Source organism: Pundamilia nyererei, unplaced genomic scaffold (genome assembly GCF_000239375.1).
Source record: "Pundamilia nyererei isolate P.nyererei 1_Seehausen unplaced genomic scaffold, PunNye1.0 scaffold00023, whole genome shotgun sequence".
Lineage (NCBI taxonomy): Eukaryota > Metazoa > Chordata > Actinopteri > Cichliformes > Cichlidae > Pundamilia > Pundamilia nyererei.
This window is the reverse complement of record NW_005187424.1, coordinates 2224330-2243950: the sequence shown is the minus strand read 5'-3', so window position 1 is coordinate 2243950 and position 19621 is coordinate 2224330. Positions and strand designations below refer to the sequence as shown.

Genomic DNA, 19621 nt, shown 5'->3' with positions numbered 1-19621 from the left:
TTCTTCTTCTTCGTTGCTCAGGGTGGTTGTGCAGGGTGTTTGATGGGGGATGGGGTTGCTTGTCTTTGTAGTAGTCACAGCTCCAAATCTCATTTGTAATGGTTATCAGCTGGTTGGGCTCTTCACAATAGCTAATGGGGAAAACAAATCGGTATTTGCCATGTTTATCATTTGATTAACCTTCATATTATCCCTCTGTGTAATTAGCCTAATTATGAGAGGCTTTACACTGACACTCTGATATCGCTTGTATAAACAGGTCTGAAATTTCTTGGCCGTGTTCAAATGGAGCGATACTTTTCTTTAAAAACTGAGTGTGTACCAGACATGTGTTGTAAGTTCCATCAAGTGATAAAATTATAAAATAATCTAAAATCCACTGACACGTCAAACTGCCTTGTGCAGAAGGGTCTTGTTGGTAGATGTCAAACAAAGAGAGCGCGCCTAGTGTAGAAGCAGACGAGGAACCGTTAATACCCGTTGCAGCAACCCGCCCAACAAGTTTGCTCTTGCATCTCTGGGGAAAACCTGCTCGCTTTTGTCAAACCTGAGTCTGCCAGCTCTCGTCAGATCTGCGTCCGAGTGCAGACTGGATGAGTTGTGATCGGGACCCTCTTCTTCCCCGAGCTCTGAGCATACTTGCTTTGACACAACAAAAAGGTGATTTTGCCTGCTAGCCTCCTCAGTCCCCTTTGTCATGGCCGGTTTGTGTCAAGCGCTGGTGCAATGACTGACTTACAGCAGGTGTTGAAACAAGACAGATTGCAGCTCGTATTAGACGTGAAGTTACTTCACAGTAATGTATCAAGACCTCCGAAGACCTTTTCTTACCTTACAGTTAATTTAGGCCTTTTTGTGACTGTGAGGATACAACTTTAGTTTTAGTGTGATGGCTTCTCTTGTAAACTTTTCTTGACCAGACCCCAGAGGGCTGTGGGGCAAATCTGGACTTCTACCACAAGACATGTGGCCTTGACATCAAATATTTTAAGTGAGAAAAAGTGTTTTTAAAACACAGCACTATGCTGTAAATATAAGACTAGAGGAAATAAAAGGAAAACTGCTATTTATTTAGAGGAAATAATTCCATTTAAATCTAATAAAATAATAAAATATAAGCAATTACCAGCTTAATAACCCATTTATAGTCTCACTTTAAACCCTCGTTTACTCAACTGCCCATTTATTCTGTTTGTTTTTAAATCATCATAAGATCTCTTGAGACTTTTTGGCTTTTTGTTGGACAAAATGAGAAATTTGAAACACCTTCGTGACCAGAAAAGAAACAAAAATTGTTTTAGTCTGAAACCTTGGTTGGAAGGCACATACACACACATTGTTTCCTTGATCCGCATCAGAGTTGTTGAATTGATTTTCACCTCATAAAACATTTGCAAAGCCAATATTTCAAATACGTATTTTAGGTCAGGCATTGCTTAGATTCGTTGTTTTCCCCTTTGATCTGCGTTGGAGCTTGGAAGTATTGTTCTCTACATTGTGCCTTGTTACACTGTTTGGACAGTACTGACAGCTGCAGGGAGTCAAGTTCAGAGCAGACTAGTGAACTTGTAAGGCACAAACATGTTGGGTTATCCATTGTTAGGACGCAGCTGAAAGATTTTAAGGAAAAAAACTGGACAATACGCAGATTGGTATTGACTTCTTGCCTTTTTTAAAGATGTAATGTACATAACCTTGATACATTTAAACAAAAATACCTAATAAAAAAGAAAATGTTTGACACCATCATCAGATTAAAGTACTGGTCTGTTCTTTTATCTCTTAGGGGCCTTACCAAGACCTCTCACTGTGCTGGGAATTAACAGAGATGTTCTACTCGACCTAATCCACGCCATACATGCTTCACAAGCATAAGTAAAATAAAGTGATGCCTGACATTTAAGTGCAGGGAATTGCTTGTCTTGTCTAGAAAAGTACATCCTTACTTTGAGTATTACATTTACACACAGTAAAGACCCAGACTTGTCAGCTGGATTATTTGTAGGTCATAGTGTGATATTGCCCGGAAGAAATTATAGGAAATTGCAGCAAAATACTCCATGCAACACAGATTGCAACAGAGTCCCTGTGTTAGATTACTACTTTTATTGTCGTTATACTATGTATAACAAAACTTCAGAGCGGGTACATCTGCAGGTGTAAAAAGAACAAGCATGCAGTTATTTATACCGTAAATCTAAAAAAGTGACTATGTATATATTTTAAAAAACTGCTAAATATATAAGGTATATGCATGATCTGGTGATGAGATAGGAGATGCGGTCGTGCTAGGGAGTAGCATGATGATGCAAGTATTTTGTCATTTCACAACGACTTAATTAAGGGTAAGCAGTAGTATTCTAATCTCTATGATATTGCTTATCGATAAAGTAGCACTTGGCTGTGATATTGTAAAGTTATTAAAGTTATTTCAGGAGGAGGTTTAGGTGATGCAGCCCAGCCCAGGTGTTTGCATCGCCATGACTCCATGGCAAAAAGCCAACAAGAGTTTTGTTATCTTTTGTGGTATTTCATAAAATAGTCCCTGTGGGGACTAAAAGAGTGTTACTCAACTCTTTATTTCATCAAGGTAATTGTTACAAAAACTTTCATGATTGCTTTTTAAGCATAACTGCAATCACAAAGACATGAAATGCTAACGTTAAGCTGTAAATGAATTACACCACAGTTGTATGAGTTCAGTGTCTCCATCGCTAACCTCCTGTGTGAATGTTCCCTGTCAGCTTCGACACTTTTCTAACCACTTTTTTAGTAAACATCTACTTTGAGCCATGCAACAAACTAAAAGTAATTCCCTGTTTGGTGATTGCAATGTCAGAATTCTAGCCAAATAGAGTATGTCAAATACATTCAAAAAAATCTATTGAACTTATCATTTCATAGTTTAAGACTCATTCCTGCAGCACAGTATTCTATAAGAAGAAATATTTGATTAATTTCCTGTATTTTTATTGACTGCTAATCAATTATGCTGATGTAAATAGAGCACGTTTGGTCTAAAACGAATGGAGAAATGACTAAATTGCCTACAGCGGTAATGAAAGATGATCTTGTCGTGGAGCTGAACTGTTTGCCGTGTCTGTGTTTCAGAACATGATGTTTGACTTACCCAGCCCTCTGATGCCCTGACACTTCTATTGCTCCTCTACTATTAAATTTTTAACACTAGAAAGAGGTCTAAAACAGCCTTTTGCTTTTATTAATATGCCAGCATGGCATGGTGTCAGACTTCTGGCACCTTCAAATATTTACCCTTGTGCACAAAACATTTCCGGTTCTGTAATGACCTCTTTGCTTTCCCCTGTTTCCAAACAGTGGAACGTATCGCGCGAGTGCTTGTTTGTGTAATGTCGCGTTAACCTGTTCAGCTATTCAACCAGCCCTCTAAAGCAGAGCAGGTCCAGTGCTGGAAAGACTCAGCAACAACCTCCTGCAGATGGGAACCTTTAATTTTTAAAGCATTTTCATTCGCATGGCTGATCCTCTGCACACTGCGTCACGAACCGTGAGTGCTAATCCCAGTCACCAACCACCTCTTTATTTAGTATGAAAAATCTTCCAGGCAAAGTGGATCTCCTTCTTCATCTCTGTAGTGTCTTTTTGAAGTAATGTTTTGATTGGTGCCCAGTGAACCAGATTTGTGTAGCTTGAACTGAACTCTACTCATGGGACAAAGACCGAGGTGGAAACCAGCGTAATTGCCCTTTAAATCTTAGTTTGCCTTTTCTTATAAAGATATTCTCATCTGGATGCTCATGCAAATACATTATTTCAGTATTTGTTGTTGAGAAGCAGTTTGTTGTAGATTAATGCAAAAAATCAGAAAATGAACAGTTTTATGTTTTAAGAGTGTCAAACATCAAAATGCACAAAACCTCAGTGGTTGTGAAAACATTCTGTAACTATTTGGGGTAAAAGGGGTTAAATTTAAACCCTGCACCAATTTTGATTTTAATTAAAAGCCATTTTTACTGATGCCATGCATGCAATGCATCTGTCATCAAGGTCAGGTGTTTAAGCGCTTAGTAAGTGGTCTTTTGTGTCCTTCCTATAGACTGACGTCTGTTCCAGATCTGAATACCGAAGCCAATGTCCAACCGGTTAAATCTTCATTCTTTCTAATGGCCTGCAGGGGGCGACTCCTCTGACTTTAAAAAGAATTGTGAATGTATAGAGGCAGAACCAGCCAAAGGTTTTATGAGTTCTTAAGCAGAAATTGATTTGGGGTTAGTATGTCGAAGGCATTTGACTGTGTCCCTCGGGTGGTCCTGTGGGGGGTCCTCTGGGAGTATGGGGCCCATTGCTAACAGCCAATCAGTCCTTATACAACTGTTGCTGGAGCTTGGTCCGCATAGCCGGCAATAAGTCGGACTCGTTCCTGGTGGGTGGTGGGCTCCACCAGGGCTGCCCTTTGTTACCAATTCTGTTCCTAATTTTTATGGACAGAATTTCTAGGTGCAGCCAAGTGGTTGAAGGCTTTCACTTGGTCTCAGAATCTCATCTCTGCTTTTCGCGGATGCTGTGGTTCTGTTGGCTTCATCGGTGATTGCCTCCAGCTCGCCATGGACCAGTTCGCAGCCGAGTGTGAAGTGGTGGGAATGAGAATCAGCACCTCCAGATCTGAGGCCATGGTCCTCAGCTGGAAAAGGGTGGAGTGCCCACTCCGGGTCAGAGACGAGTTCTTGCCCCAAGTGGAAGAGTATAAGTATCTCGGGGGCCGGCCCCTGCGATAAGCGGAAGAAGATGGATGGATGGATGGATGGTTATTATGTCCATTTGTAACATTATATATGTTGCAAAGCCATTATCTTGGCTTTACTGCACTGCTGCCTTTGGTTTCATACGTCACCTCATTGCATAGACTTTGAGGTTTCTGTTTAACTAACATCTTTCTGTGTGCACAAAAATATACAAACAACTTGTCTTGTGTGACATTTTGCATACTCCTGGGTTCCCCTGTTAGTGTGGGGCCTTAAGCAGCTGCTAAGTCTGCTTATGCCTCAGGCTGGCTCCCTATAGAAGTCTACGAGGGGGAAAAAACAGCTCTTGGTTTCCTTGATGTGACCTCCGTAAACACTTTCCTGTTAAGTTTTTGTTTTAAAATCTCCAGTGTCATGTCCTATTTTAAGAAAATAATGTCCATTTCTTAATAATAGTTTGGTCCCATTAGCATCAAAAACATAAAGTATGGCGTAGCTTGTTATTAACAAATCACCTTTGATAAATGCATGAGTTATAGTGTCCCATCACTTTCTCAGTCAGATCTCATCACATCTTATTTCAAAGACTCAGCTCAAACCCACATAACAAGACTTTGATAACCAATGTTTGAAGTGAAAGTGGGCACGTCTATCCATTATATACATTTTGTGGTCGTGCCTATTGCAGACTTTACTCTCATGGCTCCGGGTGTAGATTTCATCAAAATGACTTCAGACTGGTATGCGCTGATACCTGATGCCTTCCAAGTACAATCAGTCGATATTGAGCAGTAGTTAAAAAAAAAAAAGTAACAAGGTAACAGTGAAGTTTTTGAGTTTTTGTCCATCCATCCATTTTCTTCCACAGTCGCGACTGCATTATCAAATACCAATGCACTCAAATCTGCCAGGTTCAGTATTTATCTAAAAAGGATTAAATTACAGTAATCCCACCCACCACAGCGGATTTATGATCATCTTTTTTAGGGTCTTCCAGCTTCTTGTTTTGGTTTCCTGGGCCATGATGCTTTGCTTCACTCTCCTCAGTTTTTTTAGCTGTCGAAAACTGCGATGTAGAAGCTGCTGGAGCATTTTAAAAAACAGAAGCTTGTGAACAGTGTGTGTGTGTTTTCTTATCTTTTTTTTTCCGATAGGTTTTCGACATGTGATTCAGCTCGCAGCCTCAAAAGAGTTTTTGCTAGAAAGCATGTCATCCTTTTTCCTCCCCCAAAAATCTCTGAACCTTGCCATATTATGTTAGAATTCAGCTCTCTCAGTGGTCCTCTTTGGATGGTTTTGTTTGATAGTTTCCTTGGTAGATATGAAAGATTAATGCAGCAGAAGCACCTGCAGCAGTTCCTCAATGACAGCTGTAAAAGTGCAGCGGAACAGCTGTGAGAAGACAGCCCGGCTGCCGTGCCCCCATAAAACAAACTGTTAAACACGGTGTCACCGCTTTGTGAGTCATCCTGTAACTGCCCCGGCTATCAGAATTGATTTTTCTTCCATGAGCTCCAATAGTGTTTTTTGTGACTGCGAGTGCACCTTCAGTGCGATTCCTCACTGTTTTGGTTGTCTTTGTGTGTTCATTTATACATGTTTTCTTCCACTTTGTGTGTACATTCTTATTCCAGAACACAGAAAAGTAAGTACAGAAGGGCCTACTATAACAAATTATCTTTGTTATGGTAGAGAAAGGCCTGAAGTAGGAATTGCAATTGGTCCACGTGTTTAGTCAGAAGATGTTTACAGCAAACCTTCATATACGTATGTCCTGTACTGCAGAAATTGTAATTGTGTGGTTTTCCTCTAGTTGCTTTTATTTCCTCCTACAGTCCTAAGACTGTGGTGTAGACTGTGGGTGTGATGGAAACTGCAATGGCGTGAATATGTTCATCTACCTGTTATCGACTGATGGTCTGTCCAAAATAAACCCCCTCACTTTCTCAAGCTGAAAGGGGAATTCCCCTGATCGTACAAAACAAAGTGCAGTTACAGGTGTGAAAGAGTTGCACGAGCACTTCTTGAGGGCGAAGAGGGAATTGCACAAAGTGCATCATCAGGGTGACGGCCATAACTTAAAAATAAAAGGTGGGAAGAAGCTTGAATGTCTAGCAAAATGGCCTGTGGTTAAGTTACACATCCTAGGTTTGAACAAAAATAAAAATAGCCGCCGTGTGGTTCTGCTGAACTGTTCGTGACCATTTATTGAAAAATATGCCCATCATGACAAAAAAACGATAGTTTGACATTATTTTTTGTGACATATCTGCTGTTCCAACGGTTGGTGCTCATATTAAACATACCCAGAGTATCACACATTTTCTTATATTGAGTAATCCCTGCATTTCCTTTCTCTTCTTGGACCCCTATGATGCCACTGAGTGGGATTTACAGCTTACTAGAATCCCCACCCACCTGTCATTTAAACTTCATTTGTGAGGGGCAGCCAATCGTAAGAAAGCTGGCTTAAGTTATGTGGAGTTGGTCTTAAAGGAGGAGGAGCTAAACAAATCAGTGGAAAATGCTCCTGGAGAGAGGACCTGAAAGCAAAGTGCAAAGCAGAATAAACTGATCACAAAAAACAAGTGAAACAAGAGAGGGTGGGGCATCGTAAAGGAGGGAAATCAGACACGGGTATAAATAAAATACCCATCACACAGCAACCATCATTTCATCACTCTACCAGTGTCACATCATGTAATCAGGACTACAGGGAATACTTCTGGATGTATTCAGGATGATCATATGTAATAACCATATTTTTGATACTGAATTTGATTATTACAGCCCACACGGGTTAGAAGAGAATGACTTTATTGTCAATATGAGTGGACAAGTTGCCTTTGGTTCACCAAGTCACAGCTTAGTTCATAATAAATATGCAGTCATCCACATACCTTAATAAAGCTTCAGTAAAATTATAAGTAAAATACATCACGGCAACTACTAATTGCATTTGGCACAAATAATTCCTCATACACAGTATTAAGCTGTACAGCACTACACAAGAGGTGCAGCACAGTTAAAACATGATTGTGATCACACTGTGGTGAACACAGGGTCAGCAGCAGGGAACCGCACCCCTATCTAACACACTGATCTTCCACATTCGTGTCTTCTAACAGTTTAGGCAGACCTCTGGTTTAAGCGTCTTTAGTCTTGTGTGGCTCATAGCTGATAACTTTTACTCTGTACTGCGTCTGTAGAGATGAGGCGTTGGGAAAGACTGGCCTAAACACTTCCTGTCACTGAAAATCATAATCACTATGCACGCATGTCATAGTTGACGCACTTTAATTCTAATCAGATCAGTTGTTAGATGTGGAAACCTTTTCATCTCTCTGTATTTTTTGTATATTTTGTGTCTCGTTGTATGTCACCATTTCAAGCCTTCACATAACGGGCTCTGCTGGAGTTCCTTGCCACTTTTCGTGGTCCTTTTTCAGCACTGAGTGTTTATTAGACAGGTTTAAATGTAAGCTGCCACTGCAGTAGATGTGGCTTGCTTGCTTCCACCCTCAACCTCATCTGTGAAAAAGCCAGTCTTCTGTTATTTACACAAAGGAGAAGCTTTGGACTGCTGAAGTACATTTCTGAAATAAACTGCTCTCTAGAGTAGACCTTGAATGGATAAAATAATGGCACTTTAAGCCATATGAAGCGAGTGTGTGTTTTTCAAATAGTTTATTTGTTCATGTTTTAAAGGAAGGGGAAAAAAAAAATCATTTGACAGATGAAATGCTGAAATGTACCCATACGTGTGACACGCCCGCGTGCAGCCTTTTTGAGCTTAAAAAACCCCCGCCAGGGTGCCTCCAGGGTAAACTGCATCACAAGTCACTGAACCATATTGATCATAGTCAATTAATATGTAGCGCACAAAAGATTGCGAGAAGACCTGCTGAGGAAGACTGCTGCTATGAAACGGCGCACTCCCATCCAGACAGTCTCTAAAGCATCCAGGAAGTGGCTTCGCTTTGCAGCCCTGAAACCTTAAAATCGCACGCCGCTCCAGAGCACTGTTATTAAACTATTTTAAAAAAGAGGTCACATTTTTTAAACACAATCAGAGATTTTTATTCGAGGGCAGTCCTGAATTATTATTTCAGTGCAGTCGTGATTTTCTGTTTAAAATGAAGGCCGCTGCAATTTATAAGCCTAGCTGATCGCACGCGTAATCTATGAATCACAGGAATGATTATATGCTGAAGTCATCAGTGAAGTGGCTTCTGTGTTGTGCGCTCGGAACGGCACAGAAGTCACTTGTTTTGCAGAAATTTTATTTAAAATAACAGATGTGAGTGGGTTTAATGTGCACTTTAGGGCCCAGTATCCATAAAGCGACGCCCCGCTGCGCATTATTTGCCATCGCCAAAGAATGCAACCACACACTGACACAGAAATTTTCCTTTCAGGATGTCACATATTGAGTCTTACTCACACATCCTAAGATCATTTCTTCTCTTTCCCTCCTTTTCCCTTTCAATTCATCTTTTATTTTGTTAGCCATTTGAGCATTGGGAAATGAAAGCATTTGCATTGAAAGGACAGGTGGGTGTGAGACACCAGCGAGCGTCTGAATTGTAGCATTAAGAGCATGAGAGAAGGGAGGGGGGGGGAATCAAAAGTAAGAACCATTCAGACGGCAGGAGGAGCAGGGATTTGAGCAGATATTAAAAGATGATTGTGCGTGGGCTTTTACTGCTGTGCTCCGGAGAAAGAATGTAAACCCTGTATCAGTCAGAGTGAGGATAATAAACAGTAAAAACATCAGAACACAGCACAACAAACACAAACAAAAAGAAGGATGGGGAAAAGCGCGCCGTATAAATAGTTCAAATATTTCAAGTGATTTCAGAATGCGATGGTGAAATACTGGAGGTTTGTGTCCTCAGCTGCTGCAAGTTCCTCCACTCTGTGGTGGTCTTCCCTTCACTGGAACTGTGTTACCGACATGCATGTTAAACAAAAGCATCGGTTAGAGGTGAGACTTGGTGCCATTTTGGAACATTTTGATAAGTTCGACTCTCATGCACCAAAAACAAAGACAACAGAAGCAACGTGAAATTAAGTAATAAGTAGTCAAGTGTTGTTTTTTTGTGTGTGCGTGCGTGACTGTGGATCATTGTTCTGTCATTCCCAAACACTCATCTGATCTCATTTTTGACAGCTACATCAACGCTAAAAAAATCATTGATGGTTACATCAGGGTTACAGCATTTTTCAATACTTTTTCCTCTTCCAAAGTCTTTTTGTTTTTAAAGTACTTTGTTGTTTTCACCGCTCTTTGTCTCTCATATCACTCTTTTGATTTGTTGATCTCGTGCCGACATCGCAAGCAAGTGCGCAAGTAAAGAAAGCGAAGGCTCAGAGTCAGAGTTCAAAGTGATTTCCTTTCGACTTTAACGCTTGTTGTTGCTTTATTAAATCGGACACTTTGCTGCATGTCAGAACACGCTGTTTATTGCCTTGTTTTTCGTTTTACAGCGTAATTCTGCCAGACGCTTTCAAGCAGACTCCGTCGTCGGGGAGAAAAAAAGTAGACGTGAGCTGTGTACGCTTATAATTAGTGTAACTTGTGCTGCATGTGGATACAGTGGCCTCAGTCACCTCTTTTATAAAGCAGAAACGGTGACACATAGAAGGTGTTTAATGCAGCAGGTCGGGTCTCACTGAAACTGTCAAACTCACATTGAACTTGAGCAATTTAACGAATGTGAGTAAAAGCACAGTTCGTACTGCTGTCATGTACAGCTGGGGGTAAATATTCAGATTTTTAGTCGTGCTTGCAGGGCTAGGTATGGATGTTTGGAGACAGAGACAAAAGCAAATGGTAAATGGATTTGGTTTTTATATGGTGCTTTCTACTCATGCCCATTCACATGCATTCATACAAGCACTTTTTTCATTGCTAACGTTCATACATGGTTAGTGCACCCATCCTGTTGCCAAATGTCAGCCAAAGGTGAAAGGGCAGTCTAAGGGCAGGGTTTCTGTTTCATGTTATAAGTAGGGATGTCCCTGGTGACTAAAATCCCGTCCACACGTAAACGCAGAAATGAAGGAAAACGCTGCTAGGAACATGCCAAAGCAACAGGTGGCGATATATTCCTAACCTGCAGAAATGTTGGCCAATCAGAAGTCTAGAAGCCTCGGTGGGAAATAGTAAACAAAGCTGGGGCATAGAAGCAGAGCCGAGTTGTATGTAATACGTAAGCATTTAAACACTGCAGAGAGTACAATTAACAGTATTGTAGAAATTAATTTCACCGAAACAATAATGTGGTGCACAGTGTGACGTCAAAAAAGGCGCACACCTTTGACGCTGCGTTTTCTCCGTTTTCTCCGTTTTTCTCGTCCACACCTAAATACAAAAACGGAGTTTTCGAAAATATCCACCCTGGCAGGCATTTTTAGAAATCTCCGTTTTCAGTGACCGAAAACGCCGTTTACGTGTGGACGAAAGGTGCAAACGCATAGAAAAACCTGCGTTTTCAAAAATACCCGAGTACGTGTGGACGTAGCCTAATTTTCAAAAAATAACCAACTAAAAGTAGAACACTCCTGATCGCAATACATGGGTTTTAAATATTTAAGAGCATTTTGAAACTGTTATTGATGTTATCAAATTATATTTTAGTTGCTCCTGAAATGTGTGGTCGTTGCTTCATCTATAACACACGCAATGTTAGTTTGCTGACTGTGGCTGATATCAGCCGTGCTTACTTCATCCGATTAGGGTCCACATGTTGGTGGACCTTAAACCTACGGTTGGGCTTTGCTCTATTAACATCACTAGTTTACTTGACAGTCCTTCACAGTAGTTTTCTACATCAGAATGCTTCAGAACTGACCTGGTTAGCATGTCTTTCTTTGGACCTTACTTGTTTCCACATCACTCGGAGAGAGTGGCGCAACGTCTGTGGGCTCCTGTGTTACAATTAGTTTTACAAAACGAGTTCAAAAAGTGAAGAAATAATCATGTAAATGTAGTAATTTATTACTGCTTTACCAATTTAGCTGGTATCCATACACTTAGCATCATTATTTGTCATGTGAACAATATTAATGCTCCCGCTTGCCATTGCAGGCTGTAATTTGAGAAGTAAAATCTCCATTGTCTCTGTTTCCTCAGCGAGTATGCATACAGAGAAACCTGCGCTTTGTCACAGTTAACATCACACCCCACCCGTTAAATTTGTTGTCCCACTTTTAATTTCTGCATCACTCTTGAGTTTGCAGCCCCTGACTTTTAATAACTCTGTGTCCCCTCCTTAGAACCATGTGGAACCCAGTGAGTGAGCAGACAGGACAGGTGACTGCCAGGATGGAGACCACTCCATCTTTGGGTAGTGCGAGCATCTCCGTCTCGCAGCAGCAGGCACCTAAGAAGTTTGCACCTGTGGTCGCCCCCAAGCCCAAGTTCAACCCTTACAAACAGGTGGGAGAGGCCACACTCTCCGAGCCGGCAGGTAAGCACACAGTCTTCAAATTGCTTCAACTAAGAAATTATCATTATCTTACAAAATAATTAAAATGTCCCACTTTGCAGCGTTTATTAGTAATATGATATTTTTGTTGTTAAACTCTGCACTCTGGCTATGATGTGTTAAGACTGAATGGAAAGTTCAATTCAGTTTTATTAATATAGCGCCAAATCACAACAACAGTTGCCTCAAGGTGCTTTATATTGCATCTTAAAGACCCTACAATAATACAAAGAAAACAGAGAAAACCCCAACAATCATATGACCCCCTATGAGCAAGCACTTTGGTGAGAGTAGGAAGGGAAAACTCCCTTTTAATAGGAAGAAACCTCCAGCAGAACCTGAGAGGGCTCAGGGAGGGTGGGGGGCAATCTGCCACGACCAGTTGGGGTTAGGGGAGGAAGACAAAGACAAAGACCCGCTGTGGAAGAAAGCCAGAGATTAATAATAGGTAATGATTACATGCAAAGAGGTCTATTAACACATAGTGAGTGAAAAAGGTGATGGAAGAAGAAACACTCAATGCATCATGGGAATTCCCCAGCAGCCTAGACCTATTGCAGCATAACTAAGGGAGGATTCGGGGTCCTAACTATATCCTTTATTAAAAAGGATGGTTTTAAGCCTAATCTCAAAAATAAAGAGGATGTCTGTCTCGTGAATCCAAACTGGAAGCTGGATCCACAGGAGAGGTGCCTTGAAGCTGAAAGCTCTGCCTCCCATTCTGCACTTAAATACTCTAGGAACCACAAGTAAGCTAGAGTAAGCCCACAAGTAAGCTTACAGTTTCAGGGTGAAGTGCTCTAATGGGGAGATACGGTACTATACGATTGTTAAAACAAGATGGTGCCTATTCAAGACCTAGAAGTAATACACGCATGAACTAGTTTGTCAGCATCACACTGAGACAGGATTTTTCAAATTTTTGAAATATTGCACAAATGAAAGAAAGCAGTTCTACATATACTAAACTACACGTATAACTCCAGGTTTTCTCACAGTATTACTAGAGGCCAAGGTAATGCCATCCAGAATAAGAATCTGGTTAGATACCATGTTTCTAAGAATAAAATCTAATAGATAAAGTTGGGTGTCATCTGCAGCATCTGCGGCACTAAGATCTAGTAAGGCAGATACGTTTTCATTTATTATGTAAGTGCTAAATTACACACATGAGTTTGTTCACAGGTGTGTAAAATACCAAACACTTCTTTAGCCATTGTCAAGATGAAAGCCAACGTGATCTACAGTCACTGCAGCACAGTTGATGAGAGTGCGGCTGTGAAAAAACGTTTGCACATTATTTGGGTGACCTGTAAAGGATGCAGCTTAGCCCGAGGAAGTAAACTGTGAAGAGTGACACAGAAAAGCGAAAAGTTTCCATAAGGCATCTGCTCACATTAGAAAAACATATTTTTAAAAGATGGCAGCTTCACCTCGTTTCATCTGCGCCGGCTTTACCTGTAAAACTGGAAAGTTGGACATGTTTGACTTTATAACTGCTGCACTTTTATACTGGTCCAGTTTAGGTTAAGAAATTATACCTGATCGTTAAATCATTCATTAACTGGAGGCCAAGTTTATGCAATCCAGAGTGAGAATCTGGTTAGACACCATTTTTCTAAGATTCGTAGAGCCGAGTACAATAATCTCAGTTTTATCTGAAGCAGAAAATTGGTGTCACGGGTTGCCGGGCAAGCCGTCTGGTGTGGACCCAAAATGCAGGCACTGGCTTGATGCGAGTGAGCGTTTTATTTGCAACCAGCGATATACAAACAAAAGCGAGAGTGGTAAGGACAGCACTAAGAAATGACCTGAACTGGGGGAAAATTAAAGAACAAATCTGGAACACGCCACATACAGGAAGCAACGTGGGATGAGGGCAGAGAGACGCGGAGAAACGCCAACTAACGCATACGAGCCGACAAAGAGCACAGACCGACACCCACTATATATACACACACACACACAATGACACACAGGAGGGAAGCACAGCTGATCCTAATGGACGTGATGACAGGAAGACACAAGGTGAACACAGTGTGAACAGACATAGACCATCAAAGTAAAACAGGAAGTACACTGTTTTATAAACAAACACTGAAAGACACGAACACAGCACCGGGATACAAGAAGACACAAGAACCAAAAAACCCTAAGGACTGATACAAAATCAGAAGAAGCTAGAAAATAACAATAAAGTCAAAACGCTGGGTCAGCGACCCCAGGACCATGACATTTAGAGGTCATCCAGATCTTGATATCTTTAAGACATTCGTGCAGTTTAACTAATTGGTGTGTGTTATCTGGCTTCATGAATAGATAAAGTTGGGTGTCTTCTGCATAGCAGTGAAAATGTATGCTATGGCTTCTGATGATACTGCCTAAGGGAGGTGTGTATAATGGAAACAGAATGGGTCCTAGCACTGAACCCTGTGGAACTCCATAATTAACCTCAGTGTGTGAAGACAATTCTCCATTTACATAAATAAATTGGAGCCTATTAGATGGTTATGATTCAAACAGCTGCAGCACAGTACCTGTAATAGCTACAGCAAGCTCTAATCGCTGTAAAGTATTATGGGCAACAGTATTAAACACTGCACTGCGGTCGAGCAGGGCAAGTACAGAGATGAATCTGCTGTCAGAGGCCAGAAGAAGATCATTTGTAACCTTTACATTTATAACCATTTCTGTACTGTGGTGAGTTCTGAAACCCGACTTTAAATAAATTATAACTCTGCAGATGATCTGTTAGCTGTTACAGCTACTCTTTTGACATTGTCCTATAATTAGCTAAGGCAGCTGGATCAGCTAACGGTTTAACTACTGCCAGCTTGAACCTCAGTGGTACATAACCAATGCTACAGCTGCTTGTTCAACAAATATTCCCAGGTGCACTTAAAATTGATTTCCACATAGTATAATTCATACAATGTACATACAACATGATTTTCATCCCTAAAAACCTCCTTGATGAAAGACGATGATAAAGAGCCTTTTGTTTTTATTTATTTATTTGTTAGTTGGAGATCGGTTGATCATATTTAGGATTGAAACATTAATTAATCGCAGGACTTTTGTAGGACTGGGGTATAAAAGACACGTTGATGATCAATTGGAGAAAAAGAGTCTAAATAAGTAGTAAATACTAGTTAACTAGTTAATATTAAAGATAATATTAATATTAAAGAAATGATTGCAAACTGAATTTAGATCAATATTAAATAGATTATGTTTATATTTTTAACCATTCAAACTGCTTTTATGCATTTTTACTTGCACATTCATACAGGATCTTGTTTTAAGAACTTTATATTTGGCACCCAATCAGGATGAGTTATAGATTGATGCAGGAGCAGTGGATCGAGCTGCTGACCTTCTGATTACCAGAATAGCCTTGGTAAGGCTTACACTCAGGGCTTCATCAGGCGTCCCTGAACCATCCCTTAGATATGCTACTATGGGCCCGGGAACTTCCCATGATGCACTTCAGTTCCTCTCGGCTCCCTTCTTTTCATTCCCTGTGTGTTTATATGCCAGGACTCCTCTCCCGTGTAGTTTTCTATGAGCTGGTGTTATGTAAATAAAAAATGAATTGAACAGACGACCCGCTCTGGCTCCTGAGCCACAGCTGTGCACAGCTGCTGTGTTTGGCTCACAGTGTGACTAAACACCTAAAATTAGCCTCATGAAAGCGTCTCTAGAAACTTTTACAGAGGTCTTTCACATAATCAACCATCAAAGTTGTTCTGACCTTCTTGTTGCTCTTAGATTTGGAGAATTTCTAGGTAATGTTTGGGTTATTATATCATCCTGTTCTGTAGTCCTCTGTGAAATGGGCGGTTTTATTTGCTTTATTTTTGAGTTTCCCTTAAAAACTGGATAATTCATCAGTTATCGCCTGTTTACAATATTGAATTTCTGGTTATTAATTGTGGCAGAGGTGTTATTGCATGTCTAATTTACAAGCAGTGTTGGCAGTGTGGTTTGCAGTCAAGTGTGAGCGCAGGAAGCCTTGTGTTGTCTGCTTTTTTAGGTCCCCTGGGAGCTGATGGCTTGTTTTTGTGGGAAAAAAAAAAAAAAAGACTCTAGTGCTGCAACTTCATATGCAATACGTGTTGAAATGTAAGGTTATAACTAAGATTGTTATTAAGAATGTCATGTTATATAAGGATTATTTAAAATAAAGCTAAAATATGTGGATTCCACTTTGACGTGGAGTTGCTTATAATAATCAATTTTCTTTTTTCTAAATTCATATTCTTCAGTAGAAAAAGGAAGCAAATGGAATTAAATCTGTACAGTGTGCTGTATATTTTTACCTTTATAAAGTCATACTTTGCATTAGCACACGTTTTCTACAGCACAATAATAGGAAGACGTATGCAAATTGTTTAAAAAATCTTTTTGTTTAAATAAGAGAGCAGACGAGAACACAGGAAGTGGTTTTTTTCTTTTACTGCCAAGAAATAACACTGAAACCTGAAACATTATGACCTACTCAGAGCTACTTATAGACTTTTTAAAGGAATTGATGCTTTTATTTTGCATATGCTCCTATTGTAAAGACTGAGCTGCAAACACAAACAATAATATTCTCTGTCCTCACTTTCCCTTCCAGTTATGTGTTGTAACGTGAAAATTATCTAAACCTCTGCCCTCAAACCCCCCCCGAGAGCCCTAGATTTCCAAAACAGGGGAAACGGTTATGAAATTCACCAGGACGAGAGCACACTGTCAGGCTGAAAACACTGCTGTCTGTAGGGGTTTGTGGTTTGACTTACAGACCGTCTTGTACTCCAGATGTTGGTGGTGTAAAAATTGTTCTTAGATGGCTTCTTTTTGAGCTCTGCCCACCATTTGAGAAAAATAAAAAAACAACAATTGAAGCTGTAAAGCTGCTTTTAAGCTTTCAAAATCAAAACTCTTTGTATGCTTCACACAAGGTGACAAGAAGCCCTTTTCGTAGAAAAAAATTAAGGTAAGAGGAAAAAAGCTGAAGGTGTCATGAAAAGACACATTGAGTACATTCCCTGTACTAATATACAGTTTCACCTTTTATTTTGTCCCTATAATTGTGTTATAAACAAAGAACAGAGAGACTGTAGAGCTTGTTTACTTGATCATCAAGTTTTTTGAAGTTTGAGAACAATTCTTGTAATTCTTATAAATTCTTATTGTGATAATGGGCAATTCTATAATATTGTTTTAAGGTACTTGCACTTAAAATTTATATCTGTGTCCTTGACTTGACATCTTTAACCGCAGAAGCTGCATTTATTGTTGTTATTTCCCCACTGTATGAGCTAGAGTATTGAATGGAAAAGACCCCAGGATGGAGCCTTGAGGAACACCACACTGCTCTTTTGCACACGCAACACCAAGCTTCATCACTTCATTTCACACATCAGTGATTCTGTTGCACAAAGCAGACCTTGTTCATCTTTAAACTTTGAAAGCCAACATGACCTACAAAGCTGAAAAAAATGTTTGCACACCATTTGGGTGGCCTGTAAAAGATGTAGCTTAGTAGAAGTAAACTGAAGAGTGACGCAGAAAAGCGAAAAGTTTCCATAAGATATCCGCTCGCATCGGAAAAACATATTTTTAAAAGATGGCAGCTTCACCTCGTTTCATCTGCGCCGGCTTTACCTGTAAAACTGGAAAGTTGGACATGTTTGACTTTATAACTGCTGCACTTTTATACTGGTCCAGTTTAGGTTAAGACATTATACCTGATCGTTAAATCATTCATTAACTAGAGGCAAGGGTCAACTTTACTGCTGTTGGGTTAGACGGCACCCATCTTCAAACTCCTGCCCTCAGTTTGATTTCAACTATTACACAAGCTTCATCACTTCATTTCACACATTCGTGACTCTGTTGCACTGACAGCATCTTTCCACAGACATATAAACGCCCGCCAAAGTAATCAAACCATTGCTGGTACATTATATTTTCCCAGGAACGCATTTTGCCATGATGACAGAGACAGACTCACATGGTGAAAATAGCAGTTGTGACAGATTTGGTGAGGTTAAGCTGATATTTTGTGAGATTAAATTTGGTGATATGTTAATTTTTTTCTGTGCAGCCAGACTGCTGCTGGTAAGTCACAGATATAGAAATTTGATAAGATTAAATATAAAGAAAGAAGACTCATGTTGAGGTTAGGTGAAGTGTAACTGAGAAAGACTGGGTCTGAGACATCATCTAGGTTTGCTGTGTGTTGCTTTTAGAGCTGGTTGTGCAGCTTTTTGGCTTTGTAATAATCAAATCCACTTTCTCAGATCCCAGAGAGTCATAACTGGACAAAGTTTTGTCGTCCTTGCTGGCATCTTTTCGTTGTCGTCATTATCAGCAGAGTTGGTTGTGCAGTGTGTTTGGTTGGGGTGAAGGAAGATGATGTGGAAATGTGTGAATCCCAAGTAGAGTGAGTCTGGGAAGAGGAACTGGAAGCGTGACCTGTGAGCAGGTTGTTAACCATCGTGCTGAGTGTCAGGTGCTTTCTCTTATGTCTGACCAGTGGCTCTTCACACTTTTTAATATTTTTTTAATGTTGAAGCCCATCAGTAGTCATTCCCACCTGTCTTATTGATTTAAAACTGTATTTTAGTTACTGCATTAGAATTACCTGAGCAGGGATGTTCCAAAGCCTCTTTAGCCTTCTACCAGGAGGTCCAGGATTGATGTTGGTAGGGCTGAATCCATAAGTTTTGCCCATTTTGCTCATCCAGATTAATCCAGCCAGATTATCCCAGTAATTACCATGGATGATTCATGCTTTTAAATCTGTACATTTCGGGAGAGTTCTGATAAACTTACTCATTTGTAAGAGTCACTGGCAGCACCAAGGTCTGGCTCTTTTTCTGAGTAGGAAGTAGGAAACTTGCTACCAAGTTTAGGATGGTTTGTGTGCTCTTTGTCCTTTTAATCCTCCTAGTGTTACATTTGCCATAAAAAAGGTCCTTAAATGTGTGGTGGTTTGAGACAACGAGCGTGAAATTATTATTTTCAAAGTTTTAAATGCCCAAGAAAACATTAGATCTTTTAGATTAATACGATGCTGCTATAATGACATTAGTGGGATCTATAGGTGAGCTTTAATACAATAGGCCTGCCTTTAATGCTTGCTTGTTTATGTTGCATTAATTAGGAGAAAATATGTCAGGAGATCAGCAGTGTGCATACAGAGTGCAGCAGAAGAAATGTGTGTTGTTGTAACTTAAGACTTTTACTGAACATTTCCAATTATAAATTGTATGGAAAAAGACTTTGAATTGGTACAAATCTTAAGAATTCTCTTTTTAAATTATGTACGTCACTGGTTTTTCATTCAAGCCCTTACTTATTGTTGTGATCGCCTTTCCAGTGTCCAAATTCCAGCGCTACACCACATAGAATAAA

General features: G+C 40.1%; 1 protein-coding gene across 4 annotated transcripts in view; it reads left to right on the top strand.

Moving 5' to 3' along the window:
* lpp (LIM domain containing preferred translocation partner in lipoma) overlaps positions 1 to 19621 on the top strand; it is a 178474-nt gene that overhangs the window by 52527 nt on the left and 106326 nt on the right. For all 4 annotated transcript variants that reach the window (XM_005727169.1, XM_005727166.1, XM_005727167.2 and 1 more), the window contains one exon: positions 12003 to 12196. In XM_005727169.1, the coding sequence (XP_005727226.1) occupies positions 12007 to 12196 (190 nt within the window). In that variant the 5' untranslated portion in view covers positions 12003 to 12006. The remainder of the gene's footprint in view (positions 1 to 12002; positions 12197 to 19621) is intronic.